Source organism: Pinus tabuliformis, chromosome 8, assembly GCF_031772625.1.
Source record: "Pinus tabuliformis cultivar Carrire ecotype Pingquan chromosome 8, CPIR1, whole genome shotgun sequence".
NCBI lineage: Eukaryota > Viridiplantae > Streptophyta > Pinopsida > Pinales > Pinaceae > Pinus > Pinus tabuliformis.
In genome coordinates, this window is record NC_142294.1 from 1,666,144,434 (window position 1) to 1,666,158,370 (window position 13,937).

Genomic DNA, 13,937 nt, shown 5'->3' on the forward strand with positions numbered 1-13,937 from the left:
TGAGATCCTGCTGATCGAAGTTAGGGAGATACTTGTTTTTCCAATGTCTGGCCCATGGCAGATTGGGCTCTTTAATCCATCGCCACCATAGCTTTGCTCCACAGGCTATGTTGGTTACCGCTGGATCAACAAGATTTAGTCCCCCCAAATATTTCGGCTTGCATAATTTGCTCCACGCTACTAACGCCCATTTCCTCTTGTCCCCATTCCCGCTCCATAAAAAGGATCTCTGTATCGCTCTGATTTGTTGAAGAATTCCTTTGGGGGCCGGTAGCATGGATAATAAGTACTGCGGTATGGACTGTAACACAGCCTTTGTAAGGATTAATCTTCCTGCAAAGTTCAATGCCCTGTGTGTCCAGTGTTTGCATCTGTTTTCCATATTGGCTATGATCTTTTCCCAGTGCACTTTCTGCCATGGCCTTAGAGTTAGGGGAGCTCCTAAATATCTCGAAGGTAAACTGCCTATTCGGAAGCCTAGAAGATGAGATAGGTGAGCTTGAATATCACGGTGAGTGTTGAAGAAGAAGATCGTGGATTTGGAGAAGTTAATTTCCATCCCTGAGGCTCTGCTAAAGAGGTTCAAGATGTCCTTGAAAGCTAAGGCCTCTTTCACTGTGGGGCTACCATGTAACATGGTGTCATCCACAAACTGTTGGTGAGTAGTAGCAGGGATAGATGGGATTGGTTGAAGACCTTGAATTTCCCCTTCAGCTTTCTTCTTGGCTATGGTTCTACTGAGACCCTCCATGAGGATAACGAATAGGAAAGGGGATAAAGGATCACCCTGTCTTATTCCTCGCGAAGGTGAGAAAGGCTCAGATGGGGCCCCATTGACTAAGATCGAGAACCTCGCGGATTTGATTAGAGCCAAAACCCAGTTAACCCAATGCCTGTTGAAACCAAAAGCATTCAAAATTGCTTCTAGGTATTTCCAGCTCACTTTATCCTAAGCTTTTGACAAATCCAATTGCATTAGCATCCCTGCTTTTTTCCGGGAATGTAGAGTGTGGATCATCTCTTGAGCCAGGATAATGTTGTCTAATATTTTCCTTCCCTCTACATAACCCGATTTCTCTTCCGAGATGATCCCCGGAAGAATAGGCTTCAGCCTATTGGCAATGACTTTTGAAATTATTTTATATATAACATTACAAAGCGCAATAGGTCTGAACTTTTCAGGAGTATTAGCTTCCTCGACCTTTGGAATTAGTGCTATGAAGGTCGAATTGATGGATTTGAGAATGGTTCCAGATTGCCTGGAGTCCTCTACGACCTCCCAGATATCCTGCTTCACAATGTTCCAGCAGGCCTTGTAAAAATTGATAGTGAACCCATCCGGCCCACGGGCTTTATCTCTTGGCACGCTTCTTACAGCTTCCTCTACCTCTTCCAAAGTGATTTCCCTATTCAGGGCCCAGTTTTGCTCAGAGGTTACAATTTTAGGAATGGATTTTAGGAGTTCCCTGATGGCTTCTCCTCTGTTTGACTGCGGTTCCTATGCTATGGATCTGAAGTGAGCTGTGAGCAACTCTGATATGTCATGGTGGTTCTTAACTGATTCCCCGTTTTCATTTCTCATCTCAAAAATTTTGTTTGTGCTTCTGTAATCTAGAGCAGATCTGTGAAAAAATTTAGTATTTTGCTCTCCTTCCTTTAGCCACTGAATCCTAGATTTTTGCTTCCATAAGATTTCCTCTTGCCTGCATCGACTGTGCCACTGTTGATTTAGAGTCTTTTCCTTTTCTATGGTATCCTCACTACTTTGTCCTGTTGCCCATTCTCTGTGAATTTGTTCCAGCTGATTTTCTATAGAGATTTTTTCCTTGAAAATATCTCCAAAAACTGTTTTGTTCCACTCTTTTATCTTATCCTTTGTAAGTCTTAATTTCTTCTGCAAATTGAACATCTTAGAGCCTTCGCCCTCCCAAGGTTCTGACCACCATTTTTCAACCATCTGAAGGAAGCTAGGATGATCCAACCAAAATTTTTCAAATCTAAAGGGTTTATTCCTTGGTGTGCCATGAACATCCGCTATAAGCGATATTGGCCAGTGGTCCGACCCTCCACTGGGAAGGATATCTGACTCTACAAGGATACCATCCATTATGATGCTCTCGGAAACCAAAAACCTGTCCAAGCGAGAGGCTATCATTCTATTCCCCCCTCTCTTATTGTTCCAAGTGAAATTGCCACTCTTGGTGTGAATGTCAACTAATTTATCCTTCTCAATGAAATTGATGAAATGCTCTGCATCCCTATTGAGTTTCCTAAGACCCCCTTTTTTCTCTAGAAGGGTTGTTACCATATTGAAATCTCCTCCCAAAATACATTTAGACATTGGGTGCCTGCTAATAAGCCTATTTAAAGAATTCAGAAAATTGATTTTGTCCTCTAACTTCTGAGGACCATATACATTTACACATAAATAAGATTCAGAGTTACCTATGGGTTGAACTTCCACAGCGATGAAGTGCCTGTTTGCTTCTGCAGATGATATTTGAAGTGCTCTTGTGTCCCACAGGGTTTCCAATCCTCCTTCTCTGCCCTGACTTTCCACTTCTAGATAATTCATATGCCTACCTATCTTCTTGGTTAAGCTTGACATGTTGGATCCATTGCATTTTGTTTCTTGTAAGAACATTATTTCCGGTCTATATTTCTGGAATTTGTGTTTCAGCACTCTGTGCTTAGCTTGGCTGTTTAGCCCTCTTCCATTCCAGGATATGATCTTCATGATAAACTGAGGGGTTATTGAAAGGACGGGAAGGCACTGAGAGCCTTCATTTTTCTTGAGTTGATCATTATCATGCCAAGCTCCTGCAGAACTTCATTGCTTGTCTTTCTGCCCCTTTTCTTCTTTTGTCGTGAGCTTGAAGAGTTCCAAAGAAGACTCTTCGGGTGGAGACTATTACCTCTTGCTATGCCTAGCTTTCTATGTTGTCTTTCTAGAGCTGCTTTCTGTCTTGCTGTAAACAGATCACTGATTTTTTTTATTTCTTCTTCTGGTACCGTTTCTATACCTTGATTTTTCCAATTCTCCACTATGGCCGGTAGATTCATCCCTTCCCGGGCTAAAACTTCCTCCAGCTCCATGTCCTCGCTTCCTCCATCACTTGTCATCATGTCTGTGTCCTCCTCCGGGTCTTCTGGTAGCTCCCCCATTTGGACTTCGTTGTTGTTGTTGTTCTCTTCCTCTTCTCTCCTGGTTCGTTCCTCCTTGTCTCTTGGCTCCTTAACAGCTGCTTTGATCTTTTGTGATTCCTCTGAGTCTGTCTCCAGATCCAAGATCTCAAAAGTGTTGCTGTTGTTGTTTCTTTCTATTCCTGTTCTATGAGCCCTTCTTCTGTTGGCTCTCTGCCTTGACTTCGGGGTTATAAAGTTATTTTTGCCTTTGTTTGCTAGTTCTGTTTTAGTTTCCTCCTCCTTCTTGTTCATAGGGCATTCCCTTATGAGATGTCCATGTTCATGACATTTCCGGCATCGAAACGGGATCTGCTGATAGTCTATTGCCTGAAAGTAGTCCTCGTCTCTGTATTCCAGCCATAATCCCTCGTACAATATCCATTTCCACGCATATTCTTGTGTAGGAGGTGTATTTCTTCTGCAAAGTTGCCTCTGAGGCTTTAACAGAAGTTCCCAACCGGTCTCCAATCTGCTTTAAAGCATTCAAACCCCAATAGTCTATCGGGAGAGAAAACAAGCGAATCCACACTGACACCTGAGTAATGGATTCCTTCTCCAGAGCAAAGTTCGGTTTCCATGGGCGCATGTATAAACCAGCTGAGGCCATGAAATAGGGGCCTCCGTCGAAGATCCTGTCCTTGTCTTCCAGGTTAGTGAACACAACTGTAAAGAAACCTTTGGCTCCCAAATGCAGTTTGACATCTCCTCTAGGCTTCCAATGCTGTCTAATCCACTGACACAAGGCTCTTTCAGTTGGCCACATTCCCATGAACTTGCAAATGACTGCATGTTCTGTCATGTGCTCTCTGTAGGCTTGTATTTCTGGATCCGTTATTACAACTCTAAGACTGTCAGCCTTCCTTGGTTTGCAGATACCGTTTGCTGTTGAGTCTTTGTTGGGGTTCGAGCTTGTGTCCCCTTCCTCCTCTTTGTTCACCCGCCTGCTGTCCGTGGGCTCCCCTTCTTCTCCTTGTCGTTTTACCTTATTTCCTGTCAGATTTTGTCCTGAAGCGTTTCTGGCTTCATTGTCTTCCCGACCCTCATCTTCTTGGCCTTTGTTTATTGTATTACTGTTTGGTTCATTTTCTTCCACCGGTGTTTTCTCCTTGTTTTTCCCGCCGCTCTGCTTGAGCCTGTCATTCCCAGGGATTCTGACTCCCTCCTTTGCTTGTTGTTTTTGTTTCTGCATGATTATTTGTTTATAGGTGGGGGTCCCAATGGACCCCTCTGCACCCATCTGGACAGTCAGCCTTTGTCCCCTTCTTAACAGTGCTGCTATCCGTGATCTGTTCACTTCCAGTTCTAGAACTGTAACAGTTACTCAGAAACCCTCGTTTCTGTCATTAGTAACCACATGCATGAGTTATTTATGAGAGAATATTCAGTTATTTGGAGAACACTAGTTGCATGAATGCATGCATTAACTGACTGAACTCACAATTAGTTCCAAAAACTATTGGAACTAATCTAACTGGACTTAACTCAGTTAACTGAGCTAACTAATTACAACTCAAAGTACAACTCATCCTAATCTCCTTAATTAAGGGATAACTTCCTCAATCAATGGAGAAATTGTTGCATGTCTTCACATAGACTTCATGTTTGATTTTCTCTAACTAATTAACTCAAGATGAATTGATTAATTATTTTTCAAACAGTTGCTAAGATCAAATTCGAATTTTAATTCTCAATTTTAGTTCAAGGGCTAACTAAAATTGGAATGTATCCCAAAATGCTATTTATAGCAGTGCTATTTATAACATTTCTATTTTTCATTCCTTGTTTCTATGTCCAACACTGGTACCTAAAATGCTATTTATAGAATTTCTATTTTTATCATTTCTTATTGCCATTTTCAACATTAGATGCAATCGAGATACGTGTGATATGTGCAAAGGACCATTAAATCGATCAGTTTCCATATTTTCCAAGATTAAAATATTTCTAAAAAGAGGCTAGGGAGGAAACTGAGCTGGCGTACCTCATAGCTCAAATACGAAAATGGAAATCTCATCCTCCAAGTATGATCTAGGATCCTTCCACATTTTTTACGAATCAATATAATCAAGAACAATACCCTAGACCATCCTTGCATAATAAAAAATAATTTGGAACCTCTTGGAAGAATCAGCAGTACCTTGGACCATCTTGGCAGAGTCAACAATACTTTGGACCCCCTTGGAAAAACCAACAATATTTTGGACCACCTTCAAAAGGTCTGCAATATACACAATATCCTTATCAATGGAAAAAGCAGACCACTCAGGTACCACTCTGGCCTCAAACTTGGTAATGTCCTCTTGGTCCAAGAAATCAATCTTTAGGATCGCTACTCCAATCACAACAACTCCAATTATCTTTGAAATCTCCAGCCTCATTACACCCCCAATTCCCGTACAACCCATTCCCAACCTAAATAGCTGACCTGTTCAACTCATTGAAGTATTAGAAACTTTTGATTATTGTATTCCCCCTCTGGAATGTGATAAAATACAATTAAGATCAGCTCGAGCAATCTTTACAAAAAATTTTGCAATAATTTATGAGCAAACAGAAAACGAAAGATGTAATAAAGAGCAAACTCAAACCCAACATAAAAAATTTCATCAGTTGTAACCTATGGAAAATCAGAGTCATCCTCACTACCAATATCAAACTCACCTATTGAATCTACAAGAAACCATAATTTGGCTAATGTTACGACTATTGCTCCACAATTTCCAAAAAGATTGACTATAATAGAACAACCATTATACCCTAAATTTGACTTAATAAGGGGAATTATGAAATATTTGTTTTTTAAATTCTTCTCTTGCGGGATATTAAAGTCAATCCCATTTATTAAGAAAAAAAATCGTTGCAAAATTAATGCGCCCAAATCTTCTCAATAAAATCTCCGATCTACCTATCGGAACTGCTTCCCAGCAACACCACTTCCTACTAGAACTTCTACTAGGCCATTCAAGATTTCCTTGTACCTATAACTTGAAATCAAACACTTTCCTAGTAATTCACACTGCAAGGCTGGACCTCTACACAGACCTGGAAGAAATTCACTCAGACCTCCCTCTGAACTGTGAAATTTCTCCCTCTTTGATACTAAGCTATTGAACTCATCGAGAACACTTCTCTGATACCATGTGAAATTTCTTTAAATCGTAACAACTAGAAATTTATTCTCTTAAGTGATTAATTATGTAGTTTATTTGCTACATCAAACAACAAATAAATAACATTGCAATTTTTCACAAATCAGTTATGTTACGGAAAATAAAAATTGCAATTGAGAAATATAGAGCGCAAACATAATAAAAATGACACCATTATTTTTGGATAAATGTCCCAAGAAAAACCCAATGTGGGAAAATCAGTGCAGTAGATGAGGTTTTTATTACTATTATGCAACAATGAATTTTCTGAGTACAATATGGATCCCAAATTGGAAATCCTTAGCAGACAATCTGGCCCAAATTATTAAGGTAAATTTTCCTCTCTCCACAAGCAATCTCGCAACCAACTCTTACTCGGAAAATGGCACTGGAATACCCATGTGTAGTCCTTTATGTTGCCTCTACGTAACTTGTAACTCACACTGCCTGGAACTTTCTGTAAATTGAATGCCTTGCCTATCTCTATTGTTGGAAGTGATTCTCCGATACTCTGGAAAATTATCCTGGCCTTTGACACTAGAATCAACCTCCTCCTTGGTCAAATTGTATTTCCCTCTAAAGCTACTAGCATAGCCCCTACATAACCTAAAGTGGAATAAATCGTCCTCTTGTTGTTGCCTCTCTGGAACTAGAAATTCCTTCGGAATTCACTTATGTTTCTCCCTCTCACTCATGCATCCCTTCTGGCTCAAACTCTTCTTCCCTGCTCGACCTATGCAACTAGATAACTCAATCCACAAAGGAACTCGACCCCACTAGTGTCTCTATATCTGCCCTAGCATCTTTCTCATATGATCCCTTGTTGGTGAATTAGCGACCATGATCAGATCCCTGTCAATGACTAAGATCATCACAAACTGAATACGTGAGTTTCTAGAGAATTCTCATCTTTCTCAATTAATTGTTGTTAATTAATCACTTTTCTTAAGTTAGACTTAGGAAATATTCAAGTATTGATCAATTAACTTAATTGAGTTGTGTATAGGTGTTTTTTCTTGTAGCCTTTTCTTGGTTTTGGAGATCTTTTGTTCTTTAGCCTCTTTGACAAAAGTCAAGAGTAGAACACCTATTTGATGGTACAAAAACTAATGTTCCTTTAATTTTGTATTGTTGTTTCTTCATTGTTATTACCTGAAACACTCTTGTTAAATTGGATTATTTTTTATACTCTTTCATGAATGGTTAGATAACTATCAAGTTCAGGACTGGGGTTCTTTATCCTGTTTGTTATTTAACATGTTTATTTAATAATTAATTGTGCATATAAATTTCCTTTTTATAGTAAGATTTGATTTCATTTTCTTTGTTATATGTTTACTTACGATTCAGATTTTAGATTAACCAATATAGCACTGACATTAGCTCTTGAAAGCGTTTTGCATAAACTTTGGCGACTACCTTGATACTCACATTTTACTTTATTTCGATTCCATTCTTAAAGCGTCAGTTATATGTTCCTTCTCTTTTAAATTAAAGAGTAAAGAAAATGTGATGCGAAGAGTAGGGAGTCGGTGGTACTCCCATTTTACTTTCGTGCAAATCAACGAATTGATAATTATTAATTTAAAAAAAAAAACAGCTAAGCCGACGGTGAGATTCTCACTATCACTTTTATGAGAGAGCAACGAATAATATAATAATTAATAAATAAAGGAATTGAAAAAAAAAATGGAATTTCAAGTGCTGAAATTTTCACATTCATTTAAGGTTTTCCAAGGAATTCTATGCTTCCAATCGATTATTAATAATTATTCTTATTTTTCACATTCCAATAATAATTTTAAATTATTTTTATGTACATTTAAATATAATTATATAAAAGTGAAATGGATCGAAATCTATTTAAACTTAATTAAAATATATGTATAAAAGATTGTTTTTAACAAAGAATAATATTAAGAAATATTAAAAAAAAAATAATAATAAATGTTAATTTAAAAAATAATTTAAAATAATCAAAAGTTTTATTTATTTTATTTATGTAAAATAATTAAAAATGTAGTAACAAAAAAATGCTAATTTTTACACATTTATCTTTGGTTTGATTTATTAGGAATTTGATTTTCGGATTACACAGTGTACATAATATTTCATGACAATTATCAATATTATTATTATCTATAATTTAAATATAAATATTTTTATTTTTAGTAATTAAAGTTAAAACTTAAAATATAAATATATATTTAGAAAGTTAATAAACATGCCTATATTTCAAGTAATTTAAAGCCATAAACATAAATTTGAAATAAAATTTTATAGATTTTTTTAATCATATAAAATAAAGTGATTATTAATTTATATATAAAAAAAAATATTTATGATAACGAAACAAAAAATTCATAGGTATTTTGTCTTATACTTAGAAATGCATTAATAAATGTGATATGAGAGATCAAAGTGTTAGAGGAGAGGATTGAACCCTCCTCCATTATTATAAGGAAGCTCATTGTCGGGCTCTTATAAAGTTACACCTTTTAAACTAGACTAAGTAATCAATGAAATAACACAAGTGAAATGACATATTGAAGAATATCTCAATGAACCACAATATTTGTGTGCATTTTACATTTGATGTCAAGATTGTTTAATGTGAAAGGTACTTGCAATTCTTCACAACTACTTACAATTTCATAATCTTTAGAGATTATATGTGATATGATTATTTTGCATTTAGCTAGTCTCTTTAGATTCCAACTTCCAAGTTTTATGTTTTGGTGGCATACATTGATGTGTATATTCCATTTTTTTTCCTAAAATATATTCTAGCTAATTACAAGCAGAATGTTCAATTTAATGATCAAGACTTCTAAGTATCCACTAGGATTCAACAAGGCCAACATGATGAAAATAAAAACATATTATATGGAAATGGCAAAAGACTATGTGCACTTGAAATGCACGTTGTACCCTCCCATCTGCACCCTTTCAAATAAATGTTGTTCCCTCGATGATATCAGGGTGGGGTGAGGGTGAGGGTAAATGCACATTGTACCCTCACATCTACACACTTCAAATAAACATTGTCTGCACCCCCACCCTATGATATAAGGGTGGGGTGAGGATGAGGGTGAGGGTGAAGGTGAAAAGAGATATTACAAAAAACAAAAAAACAAAAACAAAAAACAAAATACAAAAAAACAAACTAACTTATCTTTACATGAGTAGGGAAAAATTATCCTTACATGAGGGTGGGGATGGAGGATACATTTTGGAAAATTATAAAATTTCCATTATATCTCTCCCCATAATATTTTTCCAATATCTCCTCCACCCCACATCCACATGTTAATAAAATAAATCCTAAAATTAAAATTTCCATTTTCAAAGATACTAGTAGTACATAATGATGAATAGACAAATTGTGCCAATTAGATAAGAGAAGACGTCACCCATGATAATTACTCAAGTTTCAAAAAATCTTTTAGTTCGAGTTCTAGATATTGCAATAAACATGCTTAACATTTTACATTCATACAAAATCCAAAAATAATTATTATTATATAGGACATTCAATTAGGTGGCTAATGATCCATAGAAAAAAACATTGCTTCAACACAATTTCAAAAATTGCACTACTCGGAAAAAATGTCATATCCTAAATGTATGCTTGCACTAACCACGCTACCAAATACACACTACATTCTTGGAAGGAGTCTTCAAATTGCAAAGCAGTTTGACAAATGAAGTGTTTATTAAAATACAAAAAGATATTAAGATAATCAAATTATATTTTAGTGGCTTATATCATTCAATACCTAAATGATTGAATTATTAATGTGAAGGAAACTCACCTTGCAATTTTGACATGGCTTTTATTAAGAAATCCTTGCAACAACATAAAAATAGTTCTAACTAATATTTTAGTTAAAGATAAGAACATTAATACCCTCAGAAGAAATACCACTATCTTCTACATTACATGACATATTATATAACACACATTGTCAACTAAAACCACTCATTCAATTACAAAGGAATTCTAACGAAGACTTGAAAGTATTTCTATTGTCATTAATATTTTATATATTTCAAACATATAATATCAGTTGAATTCACAATTCCTTTAAAATAATTATAAGGAAAACCATTTTAAATGTAACAAAATAATGGGTGATTAATTTAAGATTGCCATGATATCATGCTAGTAAGCTATTAATGTATAAAGCAAGTAGCTCACACTACATTATACAACTAATATATAACTAATTATGGGCTTGATTAAAATAGGATTCATTCTCATGGTAATTATTAGCACCAATCTCATACATAACGCCAATAAATAGAACCAAAACAATACTAGCAAGATAAATACATGTTGTTTAACATGGAGAGTTGTGATAATTTGGTCTCAATAAAACATTGGTTAGACCTTCCATTGGTTTTGTGTTGGGATTGTCAATTACGATCATATGTGAATTAAGAATATTTTCTCTTTGCAATTTTAGATTTAATTTTAATATATGGTTTTTACTCATTTATATATGGTTTTCATTTACTTTAACATTCATCAAAATGTGAATAAAAATATCAATATTGACATATTCATAACAAAGAGAAAAATATAATAAACCTAAAATCAATTCCATAAAGCCTTTTCATTTTATATTTTTCAATTAAAAAATATATTACAAATTAATGTTTGTTTTGGCACATCAAAAATACAAGTTGACATCACTTTCAAGTATTCTAAAACTAAAATGCAAATTAAAAAATAAAAAATAAAAAAAATGTAATTGCATCACACTCAAAATTGAAGAAACAACATGACCCAAAAATAAGATCATGAACCATATTTAAAAAATGCACAAAGCATACGATTTCAAAAAACTTAATGTCACACCCATCCGCTAGTGCTTCATCATGAGCAGTTGAAATATTTTAAAAGATACCCAATAATTTAATGGAAAATAAGATGAATCAAAAGAAAACAATAATGAAATGGTAGAACTAGTTAGAACAAAATACTATGAAAAAAAACTAAGGAACTAAGGGAAAATAATATATTGCACCAAAAGAATTTTTGATGAAATAAAAGCATAATTATCCACTAAAGCAGTATATGCTAATATAAATGATGATAAGATATTGTGTTACCCTCATCCGTATTAGTGGTGTACCCAACAAATATTTTATTCACACTATTAGAATCATGCTACTCAATATCCTTTATCTCGTGTTGATTTGTCTCATTTTCACCACAACTAATCGTAGTGAAAATATTTTTTTTTCATTGTACTTGATTTCATACGAAGTTCTAAAAGCACACTAAGAGCAGTGGTGTTGGTGTTGTGACATTGGTTGTACATATTACAATAACCTCAAGTATCACTTTCAACAAAAACATCAAACGATAGAAATTTATTGAAACACAATGGCATTTAAATAAGGATTTGATTTATATAATATATACGTGGATTTATATTTCAATATTATTTAATCCATTATATTAAAATATTTTATTGTGTTGAGAGGCGCTTTCCAACTCAATATAGAAGAGACGTTGCAATGTACTGTCACATTATGTAAATATTTTGATTCAGTAAATAAAACTAAAAAATAAAATTTAAATTTAAAAAGTATAATTGTTAGCACTCCGTAATTTCTTCAGGCTGAGAGGAACACAGAGATAACCAAAAACCACTTTTAGGTCTGAACCTATCCCTTTTGGTCTTGGAGAGGGCTCTCTCACAAAATACACAAAGATTTGATATTAGGCTAGTTATTAAGAGCAATAGTAAAACGAATTGGTTTGAAGGGTGAAGGGAAATAGAAGGGAAAGATCCATTGGACAATGGAGTCGATATATATTTCATGAAGGATTTTTTAAATGAGTCCGAAAGTTATGTATACAGAGGCAAGATATAAATATTTTGACTAGGATATCAATTTTAAAGAAGGTGAAAGCAGAATTGAGAATTTGTCTAAACAAAGCATACAAAGATGGATTTTGTCTAGAAAAAGAGGAACCACACTAGTTGCTTGAATATTATGAAATAGAGCTTAAACATAAGAATTCTAAATCATTTACTCTTATCCAAGATAAGAATAAATTAACAGGATGGAAAATTGATAGAAACACTTAATCGAGAAACATTGACCATCAAGAAGCCTACACATGAATCTTTGAAACTGAAACTTCAGTTTTATTGTATTCCTTTAGAAAGTCTTTACAAGGTCCAAGCCCAAAACTCTGTTACCATCCATCCATTTTTACTTCCAAATTTTGGCATTAAATAGCCATACAATATATCAAACATTATGTCTAGATGCAATGCATCTTTGATCCATGAGGTGGATCGAATTGATCACAAAAACAGTAAGATTAACATAGGGACAATCTTTTTCTCTTGATGAAAAAAAAAATCATTAAACCTTATCACACTATCCTATCTCAAACAATATCCAAATCCATAAGATTATCCTAATCATCGAACCATGTTTTTTTTGACAAAAAACAAAAAACAAGAAAAGTACTCGTTTTCCAAATATGTGTGCAACAACTAGGTAATATGCTCTAGTGGCATGACTTTTCATGCAAGGGAAGACACCTGGCTGATGAATGGTTGTCTGACTTGGATCCTAACTCAGTAGCACCTCATTCTACTCAGTCTCTGACAATTTGCTTCTACTCAATGCTTATGCAAATCGGTAGGCAGGGGTTGTGCAACAACTGCGTAGAAACTGCATAGCGAACTTTCAAGACTGCCTCTTTTACGATATCAAGCCTTCAAAAATAACACCATTGTACTTAGGCCACTCTAGATATCATAATCATTTTAACACACTGATCAAAATGCCCACTGCAACTTGAAAACAAAAATGTACCCCTGCTACACAACATAAACACTTTCAGTCATGGACAAAACTACAAAACTTCAAACAAAGGATTGTTACCTCCTTTTCCTCTTGTTGGATGCTTTGCTGGTGGATGCTTTGCCTTCTGTGACTTTAGGAGGAGGGTATTTTTCTTCAGTAGACACTGGTTGGGGAGGTTTTGATTTAGGTTGAACCTTCCTTGCTATTCTTTCCCAAAAGTTGCATAATTCTATCAGTAGAAACTTCAAAAAATGGGCCACCAATTGACGTGTGTAACACCCAAAATATATAACCTGTATAAAATTGGAGATAGGTTTTGTATATAAGTTTGGTTTGAAGAAAAACCTCGTGCAGTTTCATCAAATGCTTCTCCAACACCTCATAAAGTGCTCTACAAAACCATGATTGGATCAGGGGAATACACAGTCTGAAAACAAGGCCTTAAATATGAATTTACAACTCCTAATATATGTTATATGTGCAGAAAATGGAAGATTTTATTATTATTTGACTTTTTCTTGAGAAAAACCTCTTTTCGTATTTCTAAATTCGACCCCATTTGGTCATAGACCTATTTTGAAATCGATGACCAAAACAATCAATTTCAGAGGAAATTTCATAGCACAGTGTACAAGACCTCCATGCTTGACATGGTTGCTCATGGTTTTCAACAAAACTGAGAAGATGGGTGTGCTTTATATGATGGTGTGTTGGTGTATAATCCTTTAAGTGCTCCTTTCCTTGCTTGCAGACCTTCCAGAC

The 13,937-nt window shown here is 35.0% G+C and overlaps 1 protein-coding gene across 1 annotated transcript; it reads right to left on the minus strand.

Moving 5' to 3' along the window:
• Positions 1 to 949: 949 nt before the first annotated feature.
• On the minus strand, positions 950 to 2,575 carry LOC149242583 (uncharacterized). The gene is made up of 2 exons (XM_089370887.1): positions 1,704 to 2,575; positions 950 to 1,406 (listed from the first exon to the last, which is right to left on the minus strand). The coding sequence occupies exons 1-2, from the start codon at positions 2,573 to 2,575 to the stop codon at positions 950 to 952; spliced, it is 1,329 nt and encodes a 442-aa protein (XP_089227013.1).
• Between the last annotated feature and the right edge of the window lie 11,362 nt (positions 2,576 to 13,937).

Coding starts and splice junctions, on each gene's coding strand:
- LOC149242583 (XM_089370887.1), bottom strand. CDS start 2,575: ATGAATTATCTAGAAGTGGAAAGTCAGGGCAGAGAAGGAGGATTGGAA. Junction 1,407..1,703: donor CAGTGGCACAGTCGATGCAG/GCAAGAGGAAAT, acceptor GGCCCTGAATAG/GGAAATCACTTTGGAAGAGG.